General features: G+C 37.4%; 1 protein-coding gene across 3 annotated transcripts in view; it reads right to left on the bottom strand.

Moving 5' to 3' along the window:
* The window catches only part of DNAH5 (dynein axonemal heavy chain 5), a 316,293-nt gene that overhangs the window by 101,312 nt on the left and 188,237 nt on the right, over window positions 1–26,744 (bottom strand). For all 3 annotated transcript variants that reach the window (XM_066374372.1, XM_066374367.1, XM_066374381.1), the window contains 12 exons: window positions 24,421–24,567; window positions 23,580–23,821; window positions 21,086–21,262; window positions 20,117–20,318; window positions 18,752–18,894; window positions 17,520–17,654; window positions 8,507–8,629; window positions 8,121–8,334; window positions 6,459–6,682; window positions 4,213–4,411; window positions 2,144–2,316; window positions 1,772–1,902 (listed from right to left, as the gene is read on the bottom strand). In XM_066374372.1, coding sequence (XP_066230469.1) covers window positions 1,772–1,902; window positions 2,144–2,316; window positions 4,213–4,411; window positions 6,459–6,682; window positions 8,121–8,334; window positions 8,507–8,629; window positions 17,520–17,654; window positions 18,752–18,894; window positions 20,117–20,318; window positions 21,086–21,262; window positions 23,580–23,821; window positions 24,421–24,567 — 2,110 coding nt within the window. The remainder of the gene's footprint in view (window positions 1–1,771; window positions 1,903–2,143; window positions 2,317–4,212; window positions 4,412–6,458; window positions 6,683–8,120; window positions 8,335–8,506; window positions 8,630–17,519; window positions 17,655–18,751; window positions 18,895–20,116; window positions 20,319–21,085; window positions 21,263–23,579; window positions 23,822–24,420; window positions 24,568–26,744) is intronic.

The following is a 26,744-nucleotide window of genomic DNA, read 5'->3' as shown; positions in this document are numbered from 1 at the left end:
TGATGTGCAGAGGAAATACTTATCATAGAGAGAGTAGCCATAACATATCTTTACTGAGGCAGTGTGGTGCAGTGAAATTCAAGACAGACCAGAAACTAATAATATTGTGGTCAGTTCCCAGGTATATCTGGGATTTCAGACAAAACATTGCTTCTCAGAGTCTCAGCTACAAGAGAGGCTAATGATATAGGCTGGCTAACCTACAGGTTCTTTTAATGTTAAATTAGCTTGCACATGTATCTATGGACTTCCATCAATGAGATAGTTCAGCTAAATGCTTTTCCCTATTGGGCCAAGCCACAGCTCTAGATCAATGTCCAAGAGGCAAGACTTCCTGCTGCCACACCTAGAAAATAACCTCTAATAATTTTCAACATAACTAAACTTAACAAAGTGGCCTCCTGTTTCTTATCTTGGTTAATCCTGAAATTCGGTTTAGCATTTCTGAATTGGCTGTGCTTATCTCTTCATGTTGACTTTTCTCTTCTTAATTCTCCCTGCACTAGTACACATACATCTGAGAACATCCTTTCTGGGATTCTCTATCTTGATGATGAGCAGTACCATTATCTAGTTTCCCCAGTCAGAACCAAGATGGATCAAGTTCAAAAGCTCAACTTCCTACCGATCTCTTGAATCTGTCCCCTTTCCTCTGTTCTCACTGCTCTCACTCATGCCACCATCATCCCCTGCTAGATCCTGAGGCAGCCTCACACTGTTCTGGTTTAGCTTCTTCCATCCATTTTCTGTGCAGGGATGAGCAAAAGTAGGTTTACAGTTGTGAGTAGGAGAACCAGAGTTGAGTTTTGTATTATTTATTGTATTATTTATTTGTATTACAATTATAAGCAAACTTTTGCCTACCCCTATATATACAAATCTGGCATGCCTTCCCCAGTGGTAACTCATTAATGGTTTCCTATAGCTCTAGGTGAAGTCCAAATCCTTTATGCCACCTTCAAAGGTCTCCATTTCTCCTCCTTTCCCACTTTCCACCTTATGCTCTATTCCCAGCCATATTTAACTTCTTCCAGGGCCTCGAATGTGATTTTGGCATGCTCTTTCTTTGCCTGGAATAATTTTTACTGCTCCACTTCTCTAAGATAATTTTGACTCACATTCAGGTCTCAGTTGAACATCTCTTCTTCCAGGTTCCTTTTCTAACTATCCCCTAAACTAAGTTAGGAGTCACTCCCCTGTTTCAACAGAATCTGGTCTGCATTTATTTTCTTATCATAGAAAGCGCTTATGTATCACACCTTATTGAATGCCCAGCTGTTTGTCCACCTTGAGTTACTGTAAACTCCATGAGGACATAAGCAGGTGTACCTTCCTTACCATGTACTCCCCAGCACCTGGCCAGTGGTGCTCAATAAATATTTTTTAATGTATAAATGAGTAAATCTATATAATTTTTCATATATTGTTCCAGTTTTTTTACATTCTTGAAATATGAATTAACATTTAGTAGGGATAAATTTCTTCTGAAACGCACCAAAAGAAATACACGTAATACATCACACATAACATAGAAACCAGAAGGTAGCTGTTTACCACAATAAGAGGTTGAAATGTTACAAAAGCAAACTATTATAGTAGAATTCAGTGCTCATGGTTTCATAACAGAGGTTGAAAGGGGAAGATCATAGGTCAACATTGAGGATCTACTGGCATTTTTGATGTAAAGAAAAATGCATTCTTAACTATAGATTGTCTCTGATGACCTTTTATCAAAATCCATTTTAGGTTAATTAAACTTAAATCTTGCTACCTTGTCAGAGTGATCTGGAAGGAAGTGTAGCCAGCAATGAATGAAGCCAACCTTGTCAGGCTCTGCTTTCCAGATCCGCCAACCCCAACCAGGAGGGCGTTTCCCCGGGGAGTACGAATGATGCGTGAGATCTAGAACATGGAACAGAAAAGGCATTGTAAAGCCAGCAGGCAGGGCCAGGGCCACTATCAGAGCAGCCTGGCCCATACAGGTTTGCATTGGATTTGGACAGTCGGTAAAGAAACAATGGAGCCACAAACTGGTGGGCCATCGTCTTTAATCCTAGATTGCACCCGGGGGGCAAGTAAAAATACACACTAGGCTCCAAAAGCCTGTCACTTTGGGGAGGCACTAAGAGACACGGCCACTAACCTTGACTAAATGGACCATTGCGTCCACGAAGAATACCAAATCCATGCCAGCACCACGAACACTCTCATTATAGAACTGCAGAAACGTATTCAAGCGCTCTTTTAGGTGATCAAAAGACTCAACTGGCTCATAAACCTTGGGCATCTCAGCATCAGTCTCCTCAGATGTTTCTCCTGTGATTGGGCAAGAAGAATCGATTAAGGATACTCAATTCACTGGGCTTTAATACTTCCTTCAATATAAATTAAAACACTCATAGTTCTATACTTTAAAAACAAATAATACTGATTTTCATCCAAAAGTCAAATTATGTATTTTTACAAAAGAAAATAAACAATACTAAAAGCTCTAACATTTTTGTGATCATACACAGTCCTAGTTCTTTCCTGTCCAGAAAGGGCCACTTACATAGAATGCTATAAACACGGAATTCAACTTGTATCCACAATTGAACATTAGCATTTCAAGGATCCTCCCAGAGATAATCACAGAATCCCAAAATGAAGATCAAAAGAAGTAGGAATTTAATGTCAAAATCAGCAACAGAGGTCAAGAATTAAATGATTTTTAAAATAAAAATAAAAAGGTCAATGCATTTGCTCAAGCAATTTTTATAATTTTGAAATCTTAGATTAGTGGTGAAGACAGAAGTTAATTTTGGGCAATGGAGGTAGGTAGAAGATTGAGAGAAAAAGAATAATGATTTCCTAAATAAATAAACATTGAATATTTCATTGGGAAAGTATTAAAATCAATATATACTGCTCACAAAACTTAGGAGATATTTCAAGATGAATATAAAGTGATAAAATATACCTTAATTTTTGTGAGAAGTGTATTTTTAATTAGAAACATAATATACAGAGTTAACAGTTTTCCAACTTTGACTATAAAGCATAATACCAAAAGAAAGCCTAAATTAAGTTTATATAAATTCACTATCAATTAACAGGAATAAAGAAAAGCACATTCGGTGAATATACTAATAACAACTTAGAGAATTCATTGGGTATGGCAAAAGTGAATGGATCCTTCAAATCTAATACTACATAATTATTTTTCAGCTGACCCTCTCCTAATATAATTGTGTATTAACATTTTTAGGACAAAGCTAGAAAATTGATTTAACATAACCATTAAGATTGGCCTACTTGCAAAGCTCTAATTGAATTGGAATAGTCATGTCACTGTTTCATACATGTTCAACTCAAGCTTTGAGAAATAGTGCTCTGAAGTGACCAAAGTCCAGATGCTGGTCCCCCTAAAAAGCATTTGTGCTTTGCTCCTGAAAATCATAATCTAAATATTTATATTTTTGAATTAGAGGAAATCAAATACATAAATTCTAATTATCTTGCAAATACTCCTACCTTTACAGCATTTTTAAAATTTGTGTACCTGATTTAAAATAAAATGTGGCAGCCTTCTTTCTGTGGTAGGATCCTTTTGACTGCCTAGCCAGGGATAAATCTCCTTTTACAATTTTTAATCAGAAACTTGATAGATCACATACATCCTTATTAAATTTAGGAAGGGGCTATGGGCACATTTTCAATCATTTAAAAGACATAAATAGCATGTATTTAAACATGCCTTTTTAAATTTGGAAATTAACTTAAAAGTCATTCTCAGCATAGAAGAGGTCATTAAATGAAAGAAAAATATTCTACTTAAGTTCAGTTATTTCTAATGGAGAAAAACAATTGGAGTACTATTTATTTTCCTAAGAAAAGTAATATATATCTCAATTTTTCATAGAGCCATAACCACAAAAGCTTGCCAACATATCACCCACCTTTTTCCAATGACATTCAATGGGAAGCTTTCTTCTGCCCTATCTGGCCTTTCAACTCTATCTTAATATCCAAGACTCACATGTATAAAAAGTTGTTGATCTTTGAACTCCATGAGTATGCATTTATTCATTCATTCTGTATTTACTGAGAACCTAGTATGGCCCTGGCTTATTTTGGTAAAGTTTACTGGACAAAAATTCAGCATTTCTAAACTGAGCCTCCCATTTTCAGATATCCCTTTGTAGAATTTCAAATTCTGCTTCAATAGCTTACCTGTTGCTTCAGGTGCATCCCTCAAGAAATCCACAAAATAAGTGTCTATTCCACAATCCACTAAGAGTTTTTTCTCTTCACCAAACTCCTCCTCCACCAAACCTACTAAAGCCTTATCAAACCAGGTCACATCATCGGACACCGTGAAACGATCAGCTATCACGCGTTTACACTCATGCTTCCATAACCTTAAGAGTTCCTGTAGAAAGCACAATTAAAATGTGTTACTAATTGCTGTTATGCCAGAGGTGGGGAATTCAAGGTCACAGTATTGGACAGCACCATCTTTCCTGATTTAAGATGCTACATTTTAAAAGTTAGGGTTAAGGTATATTTAACTTCATGTCAAATTTGTCTCATTCAAGAATATTAAACAGAAAGTAGCATCTATTTTCAGTCTTTAAATTAAAATGAAAACATCTCTAGGCAAAATGCTAAAACCACTCTGATAAACTAACAAACTAATATTCTATATAATATTCTTAATGTTTATGATAAATTAGTCTGTTTTGATAAGACACATTCATGTGGCCAGAGCATAATATAAAATGCAGTGTATAAATAACTCTCATTTATACAATTGAGGTATTACAAAGATATATTTATTAATAACATGTGAAGGTAATTCTTAGCAAAAAGTATGGGTTAACTGAAGAAGGCAATCACCTAGCTTGGATAATCTAGGTCTATATGTATACTGGAAGTTGAGGAAATCAGCTGCTCAACACACTTGCTCCAAAATGGTAACATTTTGCAAGTTAGAAGGGTTTTTTGTTTTGTTTTGTTTTTGTTTTGTATTTTTCTGAAGTTGGAAATGGGGAGGCAGTCAGACAGACTCCCGCATGCACCCTACCGGGATCCACCTGGCACACCCACCAGGGGGCGATGCTCTGCCTATCTGGGGTGTCGCTCTGTTGCAACCAGAGCCATTCTAGCGCCTGAGGCAGAGGCCATGGAGCCATCCTCAGCGCCCGGGCCAACTTTGCTCCAATGGAGCCTTGGTTGCGGGAGGGGAAGAGAGAGACAGTGAGGAAGGAGAGGGGGAGGGGTGGAGAAGCAGATGGGTGCTTCTCCTGTGTGCCCTGGCCGGGAATCGAACCTGGGACTCCTACACACCAGGCCGACGCTCTACCACTGAGCAAACCGGCCAGGGCCAGAAGGAGAAGAATGTTTTTTAAGCCATTATATTTCTAATGATGAAATGCTATTTAGTTGCCAGAATATAAAAGGAGTATAGTAAAATATATTCAATGATTCAGTTATAATAAAAGTTCATGCTAAAATTATTCACACTAGTTTGAAATAAACACTAGAAAATGACTACTCAGAAAGCCACACTGGAGCACTGTACTCCACCATGCCATTCATCTGTCAGTGACTCTCACTTCTCTGTAACTAGGAGAGTGAATTTTCACCAAAATGTCTTGTCCTAGAGTCAACCAGTACAGATACCTATTTTGTGAGCATCCGGGTAATGTTGTTTCTTTAGATAGTGAGCATGACGTGCCTAGTGACAGTTTAGTTGGCATATTAATATCAACTGTCTCTGTATGTTTATGTGTAGAAGTCCCCTAAAGCCCATTTGCTTCACTACCTCTTTAGCTCCATGAAAGGCTGAAAGAGAGGCCAAGGTTGCCTTAGCCTGAGCTTGGTTCCTTGGTTTGAAGGGAATTCTATTAAGCTAGGAAATACTATATTCAAGTGTATGTACAAATGCTCATTTTTCTGTCAAACTTTATACTCTTCCGCCTCTTCAGTTTTTACCAATACATAATTCTTTCAGTGCATTTAGTTTTATAAAAAGGAAAGGTCATTATTAATGAATAACAACAGTGTTTTCTTTTTTCAATTTTGAGTACTTATAAAGATGATTACTTTTTAAATTAAAATGTCATGTTTAAAATATGAAGACTATTATATAATAAAATCAATAGTGATCTGTTTTATTATTTAGTATAAGAAAAATAGCTTATGATGAGAAAATAAAATTGTTTCTTTTATTCTATTAAGAGAAAACAATGCCATTTCCTTAAACAGACACTTAATTCAACTAGAACTTCTAAATAAAATTCTCTGACACACTTTTTCTTTATGTTACTTAGAAAGCAACAAAGAAAAGAATATCCATGTTAAAACATCTCAAAATATTTTCAAAATTCCACTAAAAATTACATTACTGAGAATTCTTAGTGTGTATGGTAAATTACAATGTTAGTTGGTTTTTTTCTTTCTCACATATTACTTACATCTGATTCCTTGATAACCTCTGAAGTAGTGTTCAGCATCCCCTGCCAGATCCTAGAAAGATCTCGAAGATTAAATACATAATGGAACTTTGCAGGGGTCGGAAGCATTTTACTCTTAGTCATCTGCCATAGTCGGCGTGTCAGGGGAACCAATTTTGCCACTGAATCTCTTACTTCTTCTGAGAAACCCCTTTGGATACAGTAGTGGCCCACCCCAATCACACCTGAAAGGGGCAAAAAGAGACAACATTGTAACTAACAGTTCAAATCAACAAACTTAAAATGATAAAACATTATAATATAGAGTTTGCACAAATATGATTACTCACTTTAATGTATTAAGGAAATTTACATGTATGTTCTCTTTTTTCTTTCAATTTAGAAATTAAGTTTAATGGAGTGACATTGGCCAACTGGAACACATAGGTATCAAGTGCACTTTTCCATTGCATGTAACCTATTCACCGTGTTGTATGCCCAACACCCAAAGTCAAACCACTTTCCGTCAACGCATATTTGGTCCTCTAGATTCCCCTCACCCCTTCCCTCTAGTAACCACTTCATTTTTGTCCATGTCTGTGAGTCTCAGTTTTATATCCACCTAAGCATGAAATTATATAGCTTAGGTGGATTTTAGCTTTTTCTGATTTACTTCTTGCACTTAGCATAATATTCTCAAGATCCGTCTAAGTTCAAGTAAGTTAACACTCAAATACTGACATGTTAGTTACCAAATACTACTGAAACTCTAGCTGAACTAATTCAACATTGTTAAATGACTAACTGATAAGTACATAAAGTTGCCTTGTAAAAAAGAAGATAAGAAAGGGAGGTTTCATGAATGCTCTAAGACTTCTCCTTTTTTTGTTGCATTTTCATGCATTATGAAATATTTTAATTTACCTTACATGTAAAACTTTCCAGACAAAAATAAGAGTTAATTAATAGTGCTAACAGTCATTCTTTCTGCTCCATTTTACTTTTCCCAAGTTTAGATAATCCACATGTCATTTGGTTTCCAAACCTTTGCCCACTGCTGCAATTGAAGGCAGGGACTCCCTAGGGTGCTAAGATGACATTTTGGTCTGCCAGAAATTAATTAGGGTAATCCTAATGAGTTTTTTCCTATCAGTTCAGAAATGCTAAATGAATACCTAACACAAATGACACAACTTACATTCCTTTTCTGAATAATCCTAAAATCAGTTATAAATAATTTTTATTACTAACTTAAATAATTATGGTTACCTATTGGGCTACTGCTTCTTTGACAAAATTATTCCTGAAATACTACATACTTAACCAATCAGTAACTTATTATTCATACTATAAATTACTCTGAAGATCAGACTATAACTAATCTCAGTGCAAAATTATTTCTGTGTGAAAAAAAAAAATCTTTTTTTGGCCAAACTATGATATGGGCTGGTTAAAGTATCAGCTTTATAAACTTTTGGCATGATATTGTATCAATCCAGACTTCAAATATGTGTGTCAATGAGGAAATGATTTTCGTTATAGGTCCTCATATAAAGAAAATACACTACTTGAGAGTGATAAGGGCAACAGATTAAAGAGCCACCGAGTGTTCCTTCTATGCTGACCTCTGGAAGTGTATTTTCTCTTTGGAATACAAGAAAGTGTGTCCAACATTCATCTTACCAAAGATCTTGTCCATGGAAGCATCAGAGGGCAATGTGCAGTTAAATACAGAAAACTGCCTCTTGAGTCTTTGGGGTATATCATTGCGTCCACCCCCAGGATGGATCATGGCTGCCAAAACCTGGATGTCCACAATGCTGGTAAACTCCCCAGGCTTCTCTAGGTTATAGAAACCATTCTGTTCCATCAGCTGTCGTACTATCTCATTAGTAACCTAAGAAAGACAACTTTCAGAATTAGAATGGCACTTCTCTCTATCCTGAAACCTTACTTCTTGAGAGATTCGAATTAATGGACTTGATGGGAATTCAGGAATTATATGTCAGAAAATAAGAAAATTATTTATTCATTGAAGAATGAATCAGTGCACAATAGAATCAGCATACCTGGTCACCCCACTCGTTGATGATAGGCATATTCACATCATCAATAAAAACAGTCATCTTCTTTCCTGCAGGAGGGCCATATGTTGTGCCCATGCGTTTATCCACATAACTCTCTATTGTCTTCTGTTGAACAAGAAAGCCAACAGAAATGTCTGTGAAAATGTCCCCTAAAACATGGACAATTATTTCAAAAACTTAGGGACACCTAATTGACAGGAATTACTCAGAACCTCTCCAAACTCCTCTTAATTCTGGAAAGCAGAATTATCTTGATAATGTTTACGTTTGAAAATCTGATTTAATTTAGGAGTAAATAAAACTATAATCAATGTAAATTTTTAATGGGATGGAACTCTTTAGTTCTTTTCCACGGATTTACTTTTGTCTTGTTGTGTCTATGTTGATGACACTCGAGCTCCCAACCTTAAGCCCCTACAATCAGGGACAAACTTAAATAGGGCTACCTCCCCAGAAGCTCCTTAAGTCTGTGCTCTGAGATGCAAACCCTGCAATTGTCTGAAGATGGCTCTCCTTCCACTGAGGAGGCTGCCTACTGGCTTGTGCAGCCAGACTCAGTCCAGGCTCACTGCTGTGGAGCAGATGCAATCACCCTGAATCACTTCTCATCCCCTGGGACGAATTGGGAGCAACACCAACCCGTGTCTCCTCTCTCGTGTTTACATTCTGAACTTAGGTGGCACAGGAGTCTTCACTGTGCTCTATAAAAACACTCTCCTAGCAATATGAACAAGAACATTAAAACTGATGAAAGTGATATAACGCAGTATGTCAATTACACTTCAATCAAAAAATCTGTTGGGAGAAGTGTGGGAAGGGGTGACAGGGACATGAAAAAAGGATCCTAGATTATTAACATTATCATTTTCGTAGCAGTCCAATGAAGTTTGGAAATTGATCAGTCATTTAAAATGTATGCATCAAGTAACCAGAGCTAGCAATGCAGAGAAAACAGAAAAGGCTTCACAATCTTCAGGCTCTTGAAGCTCAGTCTTAAAGACCTCATTTCATTCCTACCACTGCACAAATCCTTTACTTCAAATCATATTAAAGATACTGCATAAATATAGAAGAAAATGGAGCTATACTGACATAAAATGCATTCTCCTCCCATCCAAAAAAGTTTTCCCTTATTTCATGATAAGCAAGTGAGTAAAAAATGACTTTAATATCCAAGATATAACCACAAAATAAGGCCAAGATATAAGCAAAAGTCTATGTATCTGTCCCTGGAAATATTCACACTTCAGTAATTTCAAATTTTAAGTTTCCATCCTCATTTTAATGAATAATAGCAAAAGGTTTGAAAATTTCTCACCATTTTTAAATAGAAAGATATATAAATATATCACAACTCATTCAATTGCAAAACAAATCACCCATGACAACAATGCATGGCAAAAAGAATTTTATATTCCCTGACATAAAAGCAAACTGTTTGAAGTAATGAACTAGGCTAAATTTAGCTCTACTTTCCAATGAATTTAAATGCATAAGGCAATTAATAATCTTCTGACACCTCCCTCTGGCACCAGATCCTTCCAGACATTCTAGGTCTATTAGTAAGGACTCGTGGGCACATAAAGATTTTATGTCTTGAGGGCCTTCTAAGAGCTAAAAGCCATAAGTGGACTAGATGAGATGATATGAAGTAATAACCACATACCTGCACTTTCTTTCCCTTCATTGTGACCCTAATTTCTTTGAAATAGCAGGAAATTGCTAGGAAGCGATATATGTCATAAAAGAGTTAACTTGACAAAAATAAAAACAAAGTAGGGAGAAAAATTTAAAAGCTTGTGAACCTGGCACTGAGACTTTTCTGTTTTTAGAATCGCTGCCCATTCAACATTTACCTAATAAATTCTGAAGTCCAGTGAGACCCCCTGTAGACCGGAGACACAGTAGCTGTGTGTTCTGTTCCCTCACATACTTATTTTTGAATGTTTGCAAAAACCATACACTTGGACTGGTATCTCCAAATGGACTTCCCTGCTTGGCTGATTCATAGCATCACAAAATCAACATATCTAAACATACACGCCTCTTGTTCACCCCAAGGTCTGCACCCCCACCTGAGTACTCATTTCAGGGATAAGTCCCAACTACCTAATTGCCCCATCCAAACATATGCACATCTAACAATAATTTCTATTATAATTTCATTATTGTTTTGGGGTTTTTTTATTTATTGTATTGACATGGTTTCAAGTGCCCCACTCAATATAATACCCTTTACACACCACACTGTGTCCCCCATGCCCCATCCAAAGTCTCTTCCTACCCCCATTTCTCTCCCTTTCCCCCCTAGACCACCCTCACCCCCTCTTTCCTCTGGCTATTGCTACCCTGTTGTCTGTATATGTGTGTTATGTATGTATGATTTTGGCTAATCCCTCCTCCTTCTTTGATCCCATCCCCTCTTCACCCTTCCCTCTGACAGCTGTCCATTTATTACTGGTGACCCTGCCTCAGTTTCCATTATTTCCCTCAGTTTATTGTGTTCAGTAGATTCCACATATAAGTGAGATTATATGGTATCAATATTGCCTTTTAATGTATCTTCTCCTTTCTGAACAATGATATGCCCAAACTCTGTTATTTGTCTGTCTCTTGGGGATTAATGTCACACTCACCTAAATCATCATCCTAGCCTCCTCTAGTCAGTACTGGAAACTTCTTCACAAGTCTTATACGGTTTACACTGTGTGACTGATAACTTCATCTAGAATTCTCTGTCTCCCCAAAGAATCAGTCTAAAGAATTACTGATTATTTTTGTAGTATTCTGCCACCCATATTCTCTCTGATCTCCTTGATCTCTGTCCTCACCTCATCCATTGATTGGGTGATATAAGCCATGATCCAGTTAATAAAAATAGCTACATTCGTTTATTTAATTATTGTCTGCCTCCTCCGCTAGTTTATCTAATTATTGTCTGCCTCCTCCGTAAGGTCAGCACCTTGTATCATATTCATCATGAAATCTTCGGGGTCTAGAAGGGTATGTGGTACAATGTATTTATCAGTAAATACTTGACATATAGCAAAATAAAGAAACTTGGAAGTCATCTTTAACTTTTTTCACTCTCTTCTATCCCTCTCTGCCAACAATATCCACTCAACCTGTCAGCTCTGCTTTCTAACCACAACTTGTTATTCTCAACAGATAATTCAGCCTTTATAATTCCTAGAAATTAATATAAATATTAATTTCCCCAGGTAATGGTCAACTTTTCATTACATTGATTTCTATAACCCCCTAAAAAATCAAGCCCCTCCTCTTCCAGGCCCTACAATACTTAGATTACACCGTAAGTAGCACTTATCACACCAGCTATACATGACTTTGCACATGTCTATTTCCTTAACCAGACAGAGGGAGAAATGTTGCACTGAAAGGGGTACTGGCAGGGTCATGTACAGTTGAGGAGGTTGTGCACTGCCCAACTCTGGGATTTCCTATTCACAGAATTGTCTCTGTGAACGGGACACAACACCAATCTACATAAGCCACGTGGCCTTATTTAATAGCTCTGACTTGATTTAAGTCAGAAAATAAAGGGTTAAACTGCCACTTCTTCCATTTACTAGCATTGCCAGTTGATGTAAGTCAGTATTTCTAAACTACAGCTCAGAAGTAAGAATGTATAAAGATACATACGTTACATATACATATATATATGTATATATATATACAAGAATATTATCTATAAATGATATAATATATAAGAGAGCACTTAATGAGCTTGATGCATTTTAAAAAAGAAAGGTATTTCATTATTACCATACGTGTCTCTATATATCAGCACTTGAATCATTTTCCATAGATTTTACATCTAATTAAATTGAAATATAAAATATACTTAATTGTAGGCTTCCATTTATCTGCTATTTAGCTAAAATACAAAAATGGGAAGTTTATGCTCTTTATTAAAATATCTACAGCCTAAGTTTCCAGCGGTGACGACCTCCCCACCACAACATGCCTCTTGCTAAGGACCTCCTTCATCCCTCTCCAGAAGAGGAGAAAAGGAAACACAAGAAGCAGCGCCTGGTGCAGAGCCCCAACCCCTCTTCACGGATGTGCAATGCCCAGGATGTGATAAAAACACCACCGCCTTCAGCCAGGCACAAGCGGCAGCAGTTCTGTGTTGGCTGCTCCACGGTCCTCCCTCAGCCTGCAGGGGGACCAGCAAGGCTTCCAGAGGACGCGCCTGCAGAAGGAAGCAGCACTCAAAGCACCTGAAGCAAGGTGAGTGGGCAACCATCCCAAAAAACACATTTAGGATACAAAAATAAAAGAAATCTACTGCCTAAACAAGATCGTCCCATTTTATTATAATTCATCCAAAGCGAATAAGAAGTCTTACTTTAGTAAACTTTAAAATGTAATACTGTAGTACATTTTTAAAAGTACTATTATAAAAATAGTACAATATAAATAGTAAAATGAAGTCTAAAACAACATGAAAACACAATTGTGCAAAACTAGAAGCTAAAAAGAAAACAAATGCACTACTAAGTAATTCATTAATTATTTGCATACTAATGTGGATAAAGAAAAGCCGTTGGAAGGAAGCGTATGGGTGAACTGGAGCGGCTCCATGGACAACTGGGAACCTGGTTTCCAGCTCAGGTTCTGCCACCAAATAGCTGTGACCTCAGATAAGCACATTCATCTCCTTCCTTCTGAATGCATTAATAATAACAGTAATATATGACATTTTCAGAGAATTGTATCATGAAAAAAATACTTTCACATAATCTCGTGTGATTCTCCTCTGCAAGCTGTCTTCCAACTGTGCTCTGAAGAGTCAAAAGGATTTTCTGCAGCTGCAGGGACCCTGCAGTAAGCACGGAGGAGCCTGGAAGGGGTGGCAGAAGCCCAGCTCCAATAGCACCAGCGCCAATTCTTGGCTCTTTGTTTTGTAGCTTAATCTTCTACCTAAGATTTTATTTGAAAATGTGGTTCTGAGTCTAGAAAAACATGTGGAATTTCCTTCCTGGCTCTGATTCTCATTTTAAAAAAAAAGTTGCTATGTAACCATTTATAAGATACTTGTTGTATTCAAAACACTTTACGATTATTTTTAGAAGAGATAAATTCGGAATTCAGAAATTCTCTTAAGAAACTTTCACTTTCTTCTTATCTTTCTGTATTGTTTAAATTTTGAAAGCTATGTATGGATTACTTTCAAAACAGAAAATTACATCAAAACAGTATTGTTTGGGGAAGAAAAAATGAAAGATCTCTTTTAAAAGACCTACTGAATTCCCTTTTCCAAAAAATAGGGTGACCATATAATTTTTGCCCAAAGTACACACTTTTGATAGTGACAAGGGAATTTCATTAATTATTAATTTCAGACAACAAAAGTAAACTAGACTGTCCCTGGCAAAGAAAGACAAACAAGTCAGTCCTTCTACTGAATACACATATGAAAGTGACACCGTGGTGAAAACAAAGGAAACCCTGATGAAAACAACCTGTCAAGTAACAGAAATGTGTCCTTGAGTGGAGTGTGTGCTATCACGGTCTCACAGGACGGCCGGACACTATCTGTTTTCCCATCTAGAATTTCAACTTGGTTTGGATCGATCCTAATAAGTGGGAGATACACAGACAAACGCTCAGGTCCATCAGCCCTTGTTTAGTATAAAAGGCTAAAAATTTTAGTGAGAACAGTAATTACAACAGCTTGGCTAATTGAAAGCCTTCTGAAACTAATGACTCTAACAATCAAAACTTTGGATTCTCAGCAGTCACAACGGGCACTAAACAGAGCAGATGACCCTGTGATGCTTCTGAACAGAAAATGAAATAATGTCACCTCCACACTGAAGGACAGGAGAGAACTGGGCTCAAGTAGTCGTGAACCAGATAATGGGACCTGAAAGAATAGAGATCTTTATTTTTTAAAAGAGTGCTTTCTAATTCTTCTAATTATCATACTTCAATATGGTACCACTGCTAGAATTTATTATATAGTTTAGGAATTTTTATATACATCAAGGGGTAGCTTTCAAGACAGTATACACCTTTTTCCAAGGAAATTAATAAAATCTCATGTTAAAGAGACATAGACCACAGATCTTTACCACTTTAAAGAGCTAAATATCATCAAGAGATACTAACAAAAATACAGTGATAAGGTCTTGTTCTACACTAAAAACATTGGCTAGCCTTCTCCCTGGTTCTTAGAAGAAAGCGTTTAAAACCACGGGATTTCCTGAGTAACAGAGCTGTTTGTGTTATTCATGGTAGGTCCCTCAAACCACTCATGCAAGAAAAACTACCTGAGCGTCAGGGCTTTGAAGTAAGCTTTATAAGCTGACCTTCTTGGATGGGAGGAGTCTTGGAGACTGGGTTCAGTCAGGTAGCCAATGTCTCGATCAATCATGCTTATGCAATGAAACCCCAATAAACACTCTGAACACCCTACTTCAGGTGAGCTTTGCAGTTGGTTCCATATGCCATGTGGCTGAAGGGTAACGCACTCTGAGGACACAGAGATCGGCATTTCAGACCCTCCCAAACTTTTCCCATGCATCTCTTCTTTTGGCTGACCCTGATTCATACCTTTTACATTAAAACCATAACCATAAGCATGGAATTTTCCTAAATTCTGGGTCATTTTAGTGAATTATCATTTTGAAAGGATCATAGGAACCCCTGAATTTGTAGCCAATTTTTCAGAAGTGCTGGTAGGCTGCAACCCCTGCTTTAAGGCTGTTACCTGAAGAGAGGGCAATCCTGTGATAGCCTTAGCCCCTCACTTGTCAAGTCTTAGTAATGCCAGGCAGTTACTGTCAGAACTGCACTGCACCCCTAGAAATTTAATCCAGTCTCAAGAAATGTGCATGGCTAGCTAATTGCCAAACATAATAAAAAGGAAAATCACGCTTTGATTTAATGTTTTAAAATCCGGATCCACAGTAGATTTATAATTGTAACTTTTAAAGAAGCTATTCTTCTATAGTAAAACTAACAAAAGTTCTTTAAATGTAAAACAATGCGAAGGAATGTGTATAATGCTAGCGTCTTGCCAGCCTAGGATAATTAACATGCTGTTCCCCAAACAAAAATACCACAGCTGAGCCACTGCAATTTGGGGCTGACCTTCCACCCAGATCTTCCCATCAGGACACTGTGTAAATGGCACTCATTTGATTGAAGGCTAAGCAGTATTGAAAATGTCACCCCTAAAAGAGGAGCATTATATAGTTGACAGTCTTATTTAGAAACTTAATCAATGGTCTTAGTTTATTGGCATTCTGCAGTTGCCAGTTACATTAAGTGAGAAAATACCATGATTTAGTTGCTTTTAACAGTTTCCATTGCTCTTTGATATTTTCATTCCAACAATTACAGAACAGCAAAGTTAATTAAAAGCAAACGTAGTGGGATTTGGATTCTCCTAAAAACTTTCATTTTCAATTTATAAAATGTCTCTTTTTATTAATGCATTATTTGTTTTAATACAGATATGAAAGACGACTTAATACCAATTGAAGTATGATTTGGCATTTAGGATTTCCTCCCCAATTTCAATAGTGTCTGAAATAAGTTAGGAACAAGAAGAAACAACCAGCCAGCCGCTGCAAACCCAAGTCATTTGGGGCATCTTCATTGATATAGGCAATATTAATTTGAAGGGTTCTTTTCTGTTACTTTTTAATAATATAACAGGGTAACAGCATTAGTATATTTAGATTCTAAGGTTTATTCCTTGTTGCAATTGATAATGGGAGCTATTATGGAATGCTAACTCAGGGAACAACAAGAGAAAGGTGACAACATAGGAACCAGAGACTGGATGGAGAATGAAAGGTAGACTGTAAAAGAATTAGACTTGAATAAGGACCAGCTGGGGACTCCTTCATGCTACTACCCTGTGTGGAATCATGAAGAAGTAGATTATATAGAGGCAGACAGAGAGAATAAAAAAGAAAAGATGTGCGAAGTGTTTCTTTAGATACATGAACAGCTCTTGATTCAAAAGAGACCCATCAAAGATGACCCCAATGTAGCTAGCCTGAAAGCTCGAATAATAGGCATGCCCACAGAAAAGCAGACGGTGAAACAGAGGGTCCTAATGATTTAAATTTAGAAATCATTTTTTTCTCTCTCTCTTTATCTCATAAACCTAGCTTTTTCCTGTGACAATGGCCCAGACCTAACTAATGGCTACAAGGTCTAAATCTCTGGCAGGCTTAAGACAACATCTTGATCTAACTTATGTTTCAGCTTCTGAGTCCTAAGGTGTAATGACCCCCTACTTACTCTTCCATGAAACCAGACAGAGGGAGGCCACAGCAGACCTCAGAACTGCCCTCCAGACATGAAGAAATGATGTGTATTATGCTTCCTCACCTCCGACCAATTAGTTCTAACACAACCATGAACCCCTAACCCACCCACAGTGTCTTGTGATTTTGCCCTACATAATCTGTAACCTACACACGATTGGGGGGTGGGGTCTTTAAAAGCAAGCCTGTGTGCACTCTGGATTGGCCAATAATAGGCCAAGCCTATAATAATAAATTACTTCCTTTCTTCACTGCAAACTCCTGCACGCACATTTCTTTGGGCCAGAGCGTACAGGCAGACAGGCCTTTATATTGGGAACAACAGTAAGGAGAGGAAGTAGGTTCAGGGAGAGGAACAAATGGTATTTATTTCTTTCACTCAGTTTTAGATTTCCATGTTCACAGGCTTTTCTACATAGATATTTTAAACAGGATTAAGGCCATGAACACCTTAAATAAGTATTTTGTTTCTCCATAATTGAAGATGTTCATATGGTTTCATCTAATTAGGGAGCAGTTCTATTGTAGTGGAATGATGGAGACAATGGGAGACAGGCATAGGGATTTACCACGGCCACAAGAGTGGTGCTGCCAGGCTGGGGGCACAGCAGACCAGTAATGACATTCAAACCTGCACTCTCCCACAGACCTGGGCTTCATGAGCAACTCCAAAGAGCCAGTACCTGGAACATGAGCGGGGTGGTGGCAGAAGAAAAGTTCAGGCTCTTGATCATGTGACTTTCAGGATCGTATTTTGACATAAACCCTTTGATTATGACCGTTTTGGCTGTCCCTTGCTCACCAATTAACAGCACAGCCTGCAACAGGAGTTGAGAAAGAAATCCAAGAAACACAATAAGATGATTGTCATGGGCTGAATTGTGTCCCCTCCTCCAAATTTATATGTTGAAGCCCTAACCCTCTTAACCACAGAATGTGACTATATTTGGAGAAAGGGTCTTTAGAGAAAATTAAGTTAAAATGAGGCCATTTGGGGGACCCTAGTTCAATCTAACTGGCAACCTCATAAGAGAAGGAAATTTGGATACACACAGAAACCGCAAGGATTGTTTAATCTCACAAACTTTTCATAACTCACTTCCTTAATTGTAAGACCAAAAATAACAGACTGTAAGATGCCATATGTAAATATTGTGTGTATATGTATTTCATATATATTTATGTATTTATATATATATGTATATATAAAGTATATACATATATATGTATAGATATACACACGTTTAGTAAACTATATATTATAAATCAGATAAGACCATGGGAGGACATAGTCAGAAGACAGCAAGCCATCTGTGAGACAAGGAGAGAGGCTTCAAAAAAAGAGCTAAACCTGCCTGACCTGTGGTGGCGCAGTGGATAAAACGTCAACCTGGAAATGCTGAGGTCGCCGGTTCGAAACCCTGGGTTTGCCTGGTCAAGGCACATATGGGAGTTGATGCTTCCTGCTCCTCCCCCCCTTCTCTCTCTCTCTCTCCTCTCTCTCTCTGTCTCTCCCACTCCTCTCTAAAAAATTTTTAAAAAAAGCTAAACCTGTCGAAACCTTAATCTTGGACTTCAAGCCTCCAGAACTGTGGGAAAAAAATGTCTCTTGTTTAAGCCACCCAGTGTGTGGTATTTTATTGTGTCAGGCCTAAAACTAATACAATAATCTGAAGAGAAGAATTTCTCTTTGGAAAAAAACAAGTCAAAATTCACATTCTCTCCAGAGGAACAATTCAATATAAATTAGAGCTATTCAACACTAATACTGTCATTGGAGAATACTAAAAGAAATGCTGATTTGGGTATATTTACATTAATAAAAATAAAATATTCTAAAATAAAGGCAAGATATTTTGTACTTTCAAGTGACATTTTAAATATGTGATTTTTAAGAAAAGTTAAAGAGCCATACCTTGCCCTGTTTAGCGATGGTTTTAATAAGAAAGTCTGTCCTCACATTGTCAACATTTGGCACGAGGATGGAGGCATACTCTGGGGTGGCCTCAGATGGATATTCATAGTCCTCGGTACATGTGTTCCAGTGCGTCCATTTACCTGAGGTCAACAGAGAACACTCGCCAATTCACATTCCTGTTAATAACTGAACTAACTACATATAATGACCAGACACCCTTGACATCTCATGAAGGCATCTTCCAAAATTCCCCATAAAATAAAGACCATTAACATCAGAGATCTAAGAACTATTTAAGCATGTGTTAGTGTCCTGACATTTTCCTTTTAAATATGTAGGTTTTCAATAACACAGTATGTAGAAAAATACAGAACACTGTGACAGTAGTTTGTACCTAAAATTATTTTAAAATGTTTAATCTCACAAACTTTTTATTACTCACTTCCTTAATTGTAAGACCAAAAAATAAAAGACTCTAGGATGCCATATGTAAATATTGTTTATATATATGTATGTATTTTATATATGTTTATGTAAGTATTTATATATGTATGTACATATAAAGTATATATACTGCTCACAAAAATTAGGGGATATTTCAAAATGAATAAGAAGCAATAAAATATTCCCTAATTTTTGTGAGCAGTGTATATATAGATGTATAGATATTCACACAATTAGTAAAAAATATATATCACACTGTAATTTTTATATAAATTGCTGATTTTATCAAATGAATAGCTGAAATGGATCTGATTTAGGGATTTTAAAATTTTGCTTTTAATCCACTAAAAGTCAGTACACAGTATATTTAACAAGAGGGAAATATACATCTGGAAAAAACTGATAGAAATATTTTAAAAAGAATTAGCTTTCTTCACACATAAAAATTTCCATTTTAATTTTACAGCCAAGAGTTTTGTTGCTGCTGCTGTTATTTTTTTTTTGGGGGGGGGGAATGGGAGAAAAAGGGTGAGAAGCACCAACTTGTAGTTGCTTTCACTTTAGTTGTACATCGAGCTTCTCATATGTGCCTTCACCAGGGCCCTGCCACTGTCCCCTTGCTCAAGCCAGTGACCTTGGGCTTTACATGCCAGTGGCCTTTGGGCTCAAGCTGGCAAGCTTTGGGGTTGTGTGGATGATCACCTCGTTCAAGCCAGCAACCCAGTGCTGATGAGCCCCAACTCAGAGCCAGCAACTTTGGGATTTTGAACTGGTGACCTCAGCATTCTTGATATTTTATCTCCTGTGCCATCACCGGTCAGGCACCAAGAGTTTTAATTACCATTTAGAAATATATATGTATGGTGTGTAAATAACTGTTCACATGTGTTATGTATACATGGGAGTGAGCATCCTCACCATCGGATGTGACATAATAGTCAAACATGGTGTCGCCGGGCCAAGCTAGAGGCGGCAGATCCAAGGTGATCGTTCCCTGAGAACGCAGCCAGTGCTCCAGCCGGCGCCGGCCGTCCAGCTCCAGCAGGGCCCCCACGCTCCACATCAGGGAGAAGACATACAACCTCTCCAGGTGCACCCGTGTGACCTCCACACCTTGCTCCTAAGCACCAAAGAAATCAATTTTAATTGCTTAATTCTCAAACCAAAACTTTGCTATGAAGTTTTAATGAAAATAGCAGAGATATAAAAAAGATCAACAGTTTATCCTCCAACCAAGAAGAAGGGAAAGATGAGTAAAACTGGGGAACAAACACAGCCCTGATCTCTAGGAATGCCAACCAAGGGGGTCTAAACCGACTCAGGTGGAGAGCGAGCCATCATTACGCAGCATCACACTGATCTGTGATGTAGACATATCAGGTGTTCAAACACTGCAAAATGACACTGAAAATATATGTCTTGCTGCATTTCCAAGGAATTCTAATTACCCTCACATTTGAGGGTAAAGCACCTTGGTTTTTATCTTCTGTAAAAAAAAAGATGTATGTGACATCAGGGGAGGAGGAGGATACCATTTTGGTATTGATGAAGGAATTAATGTAATCTGGAAATTCTTTAACTTTTACAGCTCAAAAACTTTTTGGTTTATGGTATCCTATATTAAATCTTGCATCTGAAATATTAAATAGATGCCTAAATCTCTCCATCATAGAATGCCTAGTGGATGACTGAGCCTGCAAATTAATTACAAAACCATGGCTTGCTCTGTGAAAACAATAAATAAAATAAAAACAAAATATGCAGGGTCCACGTTTGAAACATCTCCCCTCCCCCAGAGCTCTAACAAAATCAATATCAAATACTGCACTCTGCAAATTATGGCTCCGCTAATAAGAGTGAAATTCTCCAGAAAATTGAGCAACTAACCTTCGGAGGGATCAGACCTTGCAGCATGTTAATGCTTTGCATAATTACAAAGGCCTCGAGCATCTCCATCTTGCATTCCAAATTCTGGATGCTGAAGAGGTACAGACTGGAAAAAGATTGGGTATACAGCTGTCGAAGAATTTCAGCTTCTTGAGGTGAGCGTTTTTTAAGAAACCCCTGTCAGTTTACAGATTAAAACATTAAGTAAATTTATTAGCACACCAGGAAAATGGCTATGTGAGGATGAAAGCTTTTAAAATACCGATTAATAACAATATCTAATGATTATACTACACTTACGATGGGCCAGGCCTCTCTATTAATTCTTTCATGTATATATTAATTCATTTAAGGCACAAAACAACTCTATGAGGTGGGAGTTATTATTACGTTCCTTTTATCTCTAGGAAACTGAAGTCCATGGTATGTAAGTAACATGCCCAGGATCCCATGGCTAGAAGGTGGCCAGAATTCCAAGCTAGAGTCCAGCCCCAAAGTCAAAGGTACCAAAAAAATATCTATACAGGGCCAGTGATGAGCTTGGTTCCCATGAACTAGCTCAGATTCCCATGAACTCCTTCTCCACTGCTCTGCCCAGTAACAACTCTCTCAGAGCTGCTACGACTGCCTTAAATATGTCCGATCTGATTTTTTGGAGCCTTGCTTCTTCCTAATCCTTTGTAAAAAGAAACTGCATTATTTAAAAGCCAATAAAGCCTGGCCAGGTAGCACAGTCAGAGTACTTTCCCAGTGTGCCACGGTCACGGGCTCAATCCCCGATTGGGGCACACACAGGAGTCAACCAACGAATGCATAATTGGGTGGAGCAACAGACCGATGTTTCTCGCTCTCTCTCTCTTCCTCCACTCTTTCTCTCTTTCCTTTCCCCCCACTCACTCTTTGATGTTTCTCAATCCCTCTCTCTCTAAAATTAATATAAAAGTTAAAAAAAATTTAAGCATATAAAATACAAGGTAGGTCTACCATTAATGTAAATTCTCTCTTCAGCCTCAGCATGGACAGGGAGGATATAATACGAGCTTATTTCATAAATAGCAAACTCTAAATTCATTAGCTGGTAGCATAAAAGTATTTTTTAAAGCATTTGTGAATCAGAGGCATTGGAGGTACTTGGGGAAATTCGCATAAATACAATTTGACTTGTAGTTTACTATATCTGTAGTTTCTAAGTTATGGTGCTTAGAAAAAAAACTCCTGCACCTCTCCTCCCTAGAGATTCTAACCTGGTAGGCTTGGGAGAATGACCCAATCATTTGTATTATAAGAACTGTCATCGGTGATCAGTTTTGCAAAACCAGGGTTGGGAACTTGCTCTTTATTCTCCTTAATGAATGTATAATTTAATTGTGAAATATGAACTCTTTAGAAGAATTTTTAGGGACATATCCAACTATTGTGTATGTCGGTATTATTTAGCTTTAAAATCCCCTCCTGTACATCTTCATAGTTTACCAACTTAAACTCTTTCAAAACTCGGAGTTGAAAAATGTATTATAAATTAGGATATACCCATACACAAACAGAAGCACAAAAATCTAATTGCAACATAAAATAAACATCAAGGGCCTGGCTAGTTCGTAAGCTCAGTTGGTTCCAAATCACCAAGATTATGGGATCAAACCCTGTTCAGGGCACATATGGGAAGCCACCAATGAACACACAACTAAGCAGAACAACAAATGAATGCTTCCCTCTCTCTCTCTTTATTCTTCTCTCTGTCACTCTAATAATCAATTAATAAAAAAATAAACACCTACCCTTTCCAAATTACAACTTTAAAGTTTTCTATCAAAACCATCTCCAAAAAAAACTTATGTAATGAAAATAATAAATCTGATCAAAAAAGATGGCTAACCTAGTAAACATTCTGCCATACACTATAAATGCCTTACACTATAGTATCTATTTAATTCTAATCTAATTACAAGCAATATCCTCTAGAATATCTTGGTGGTAATAAAATAATATACCTTATTATGAATTGAAGAGATATTATCTGAAATATTTTTTCCAAGTTAAACTTAAAAATAATATTAGCACTACTGAATAAAAATCCCTTATATGCTATTTTAATCAATTGTCTTCTTCAAGTTAATATTCCAAGGTGGTTGCTCCCAAACTTTCTGTGAATGGGTACCTTTTAAAAATGTCATAAATTCTCAAAGTGATAAAGTTAAGTTTTATTTGTTCATTCACAGTCTGGTGGGGTTATTGATTCAGCTGGGCCTTGCAATTACTCCACAACTCAAGGGTTGGAAATCACAGTTCCAACGTGATGGTAAGAGCACTGAAGAAACCTGTAAGGGGCAATCAGGGTTTGAATGTCCCAGAGCATTCAAGGCTCTTCCATAAACATTAGCATTAAAATGCACTTAAACCTTGCAGGTTTGCAGAAAAAGCAGTATGCACTCTAAACGAACTCTAAGGATCTGTTTTCCTCTTTAATTTTACAAAAGAAAGACTCCAATCGTACCTCAAGAATAGGACTCCAGTCCAGGACAGAAGAACTCATAAAAACCATTCCATTCCTTGAGACAGTAGCAGGAGAAGCATTGTCAATGTTATGAGGCTCAAAAACAATCTTGCAGTTTGGAGCCATGGGAATCCGATCACCATTGGCAAGGGTTAGAGTTCTGTTATCATCCAAAACGGAATTGAGATTTTCAATCCAGATAGCATCTACTGGACCATCAAGAACTATCCAGATATGATCCCCTAGAATAAACAGCCAGAGGCAGAGAGAAAAGCACACATATACAAACTTAGCCCTTAATGAGTTTCTCTAAACAACAACCAAACACCGGTGTACATCTAAACAATATAATTTGTTAGTTCAGTACAGACTTCATTTTTTTATATACACAATTTTCTTTCTGAAGAAGCCAACTTCCTCCAGTGATTTTATAGGAGAATCAGGTTTTTTATAGTAGGCTTTACTTTAATAAGAACACCATTTTTTAAATATTCAATGAAAATAGTTATGGTAAAATCACTTTATTTAATACAATCAATTTTCCTTAACAGCTTTTTCTACCTATTTTATTCTAAGATATCACACAAATACAAAAACATTTTTCCTAAAGGAAAATAATTTCCTTTGTAACAGAAAAATAAAGAGGGGGGAAGGCATTTTAAATACACTAATCAATAATTTCAGTATTTCAACATTCACAAATATTATATTGATTTATGACTTCTTGGTCATAACTCAAATATTATATGCAGAATATAGTTTTTCTACCAATTTTAAAGAGCCAACAAAATTTTTATTTAGAAGTGCATGCCAAAAATAGTACTTGTAAAGCATCCTCCACCTTTCTTAGCCCTCAGTGTTTTCCTCCAAAGAGTAGAAAATATTCCATCAGTCCAATCATTCGTGGCCACTTCAAGCCGACCAAACATCTGTGGGGCCGTAATTGCTTTGGGATTCATCCTCATTTCTCGATGTGGTTTTCCACAATCTGTGCAAAGCAAATTCAAATTTTAAACAACTCGTGTGTACAGTGAACTATCATTATGCAACATTGCACTAATTTGCGGTATAGAGACAGCAGGTGTTCAAAATATGAAAATGCAAAATTACATCGAAATCCATGTCTTACTGCATTTTCAAGTTGCCATAATTAGGCTCATATTTTATTGACTAAAGCACATTTGTTTTTATCTTTCATAAAAAAAAAAGACCTGCATGTTATATAAGACGAGAAAAAGGATACTATGTTGGAATTGGTGAAAGAATTCATATAATCTGAAAATTCTTCAAATTTCACAGCTCAAAAAACTTCTGGTTTACAATATACTAGATTAAAACATATCTGAAATATTATCTAGAATGCCTCAATCTCTCCACTGCCAGCTTTGATGCTGGGATGTGCTTTGGCTCATTTGGGAAAAGAAAAATGAACTAAACTATTATGTGGCAGAAATCAAGAACTTTCAATTGTAGTCAACCTCAAAAAAGATATTGGAATCTTCTAAACTCTAAAACTACTCTTAAATGTGCTAGATTCTGTACAAAAGGGACTGTGCTTAATAAGCAGAAAAGTGACAAATAAGGTTGAAAGTATAAAACCAGAAAAATAGGTGCTAAAATATTACATACCTTGGGAGAGATGAACACAGGCCCACACACCCACCTATGCTCTTTAGAAAAGGTGTGACTGACATTAAAACCTACTGAGAAAATTAGACTATACTTTTCTGTTTTCAAACTCACAAAAAGAATCAAGGTAATTATTTGCAGTATTTGACAGTGCTAAAGTTCAACTTAGTCACAATTCAGCTTTTTCACTAAATTATATCCATAAGAATGGCAACATTTTTCCTTTTAAATCTAATCACACTTTACAAAAGGCCAGCAAACTCTTAAAGTGTATGAGCGAACCATAGGTGAGATTTGGACTTGGTTTGTTTACCCATACAAAAGAAACTATCAAAAATTACTTTATTTTGGTAGTAGGTAGAATTATATAATTTTCATTTAGAATACCATAACATTTTTTTTACTAGTCAGTAAGAGAAGGGGAGGCAGAGACAGACTTTCACATGTGCCCTAAACAGGATCCACCCAGCAAGCCCACTAGGGGGCGATGCTTTGCCTATCTGGGGTAGTACTTCATTGCTCAGCAACCAAGCTCTTCTTAGCACCTGAGGTGGAGGTTATAGAGCTATCCTCAGTGCCTCAGACCAACTTACTCCAATCAACTCATGACTGCAGAAGGGGAAGAGAGAGAAAAGTGAGAGGGGGAGGGGTAAAGAAGCAGACAGGCACTTCTCCTTTGTGCCCTGACCAGGAATCAAACCCAGGACATCCACACTCTGGGCCAATGCTCTACCACTGAGCCAACCGGCCAAGGCCAGAATACCACAACATTTTAATAAAAGCACTGTAAAGTTTGTTGTTTTATTTTACCCAAAAAATTATTGGTTAAAGTAATTCCTCTAAATTCTCCTCTTGGGCATTTGTTGAGTGTTCTGATCATCCCACCCTCATGGACTTTGCATTACAGCAGGCACCTTTTTCTTGCTGTCACATTTTTATAGGCACCAGACCACCCCACCTGTCCCTTAGTCTATTCTCTTCATGACCACCAGATGGTCTTCTACACACATGGTTGATCATAGCAGTCTCCACCTGAGTGGCTTCCCATCCCCTACACAATAAAACCTCGGTGTTTAGCATGACTTACAAAACTCCTCATGCCACATCTACTGTACTAATTTGAAGTCCCCCAAAAGTAAAGCCCTGGGAGAAGAACGTAGATGGTGGGAGTCAGCTGGGAGTCAGGGGAAAGAGAGAATGAGACAGGAAAGGAGGCAAGGAAGGGTGCATTGTTGAGTGGTCACAGAGGCAGTGTCCCTCCAAAAGACTGGAGGTGGAACATCGCCATCAGCTCTTCTCTCCCTTTGGTTGAGGGTATGGCTGTTGTGGAGCACTCATTCCCACCTGACCCCTATTTCCAGGCTAAGCCAGTTCCCTAGCTTCAAGAAAAGTCCTAAAGCTGAGAAACTGGAAGAAATCATTGGTGTTTGGGGCAGAAACTGTCCAAGAGCTGCATCCACCTCAGGGGCAGGGTAAAGGGACGGCACAGGGCACCGAGAACACCTGCTGCACCTCATCTCCCTACCCCCACCCCAG

This window comes from Saccopteryx leptura, chromosome 1, assembly GCF_036850995.1.
Source record: "Saccopteryx leptura isolate mSacLep1 chromosome 1, mSacLep1_pri_phased_curated, whole genome shotgun sequence".
Classification (NCBI taxonomy): Eukaryota; Metazoa; Chordata; class Mammalia; order Chiroptera; family Emballonuridae; genus Saccopteryx; species Saccopteryx leptura.
The sequence above is the reverse complement of the archived record's forward strand: the minus strand, read 5'-3'. Positions and strand labels throughout refer to the sequence as shown.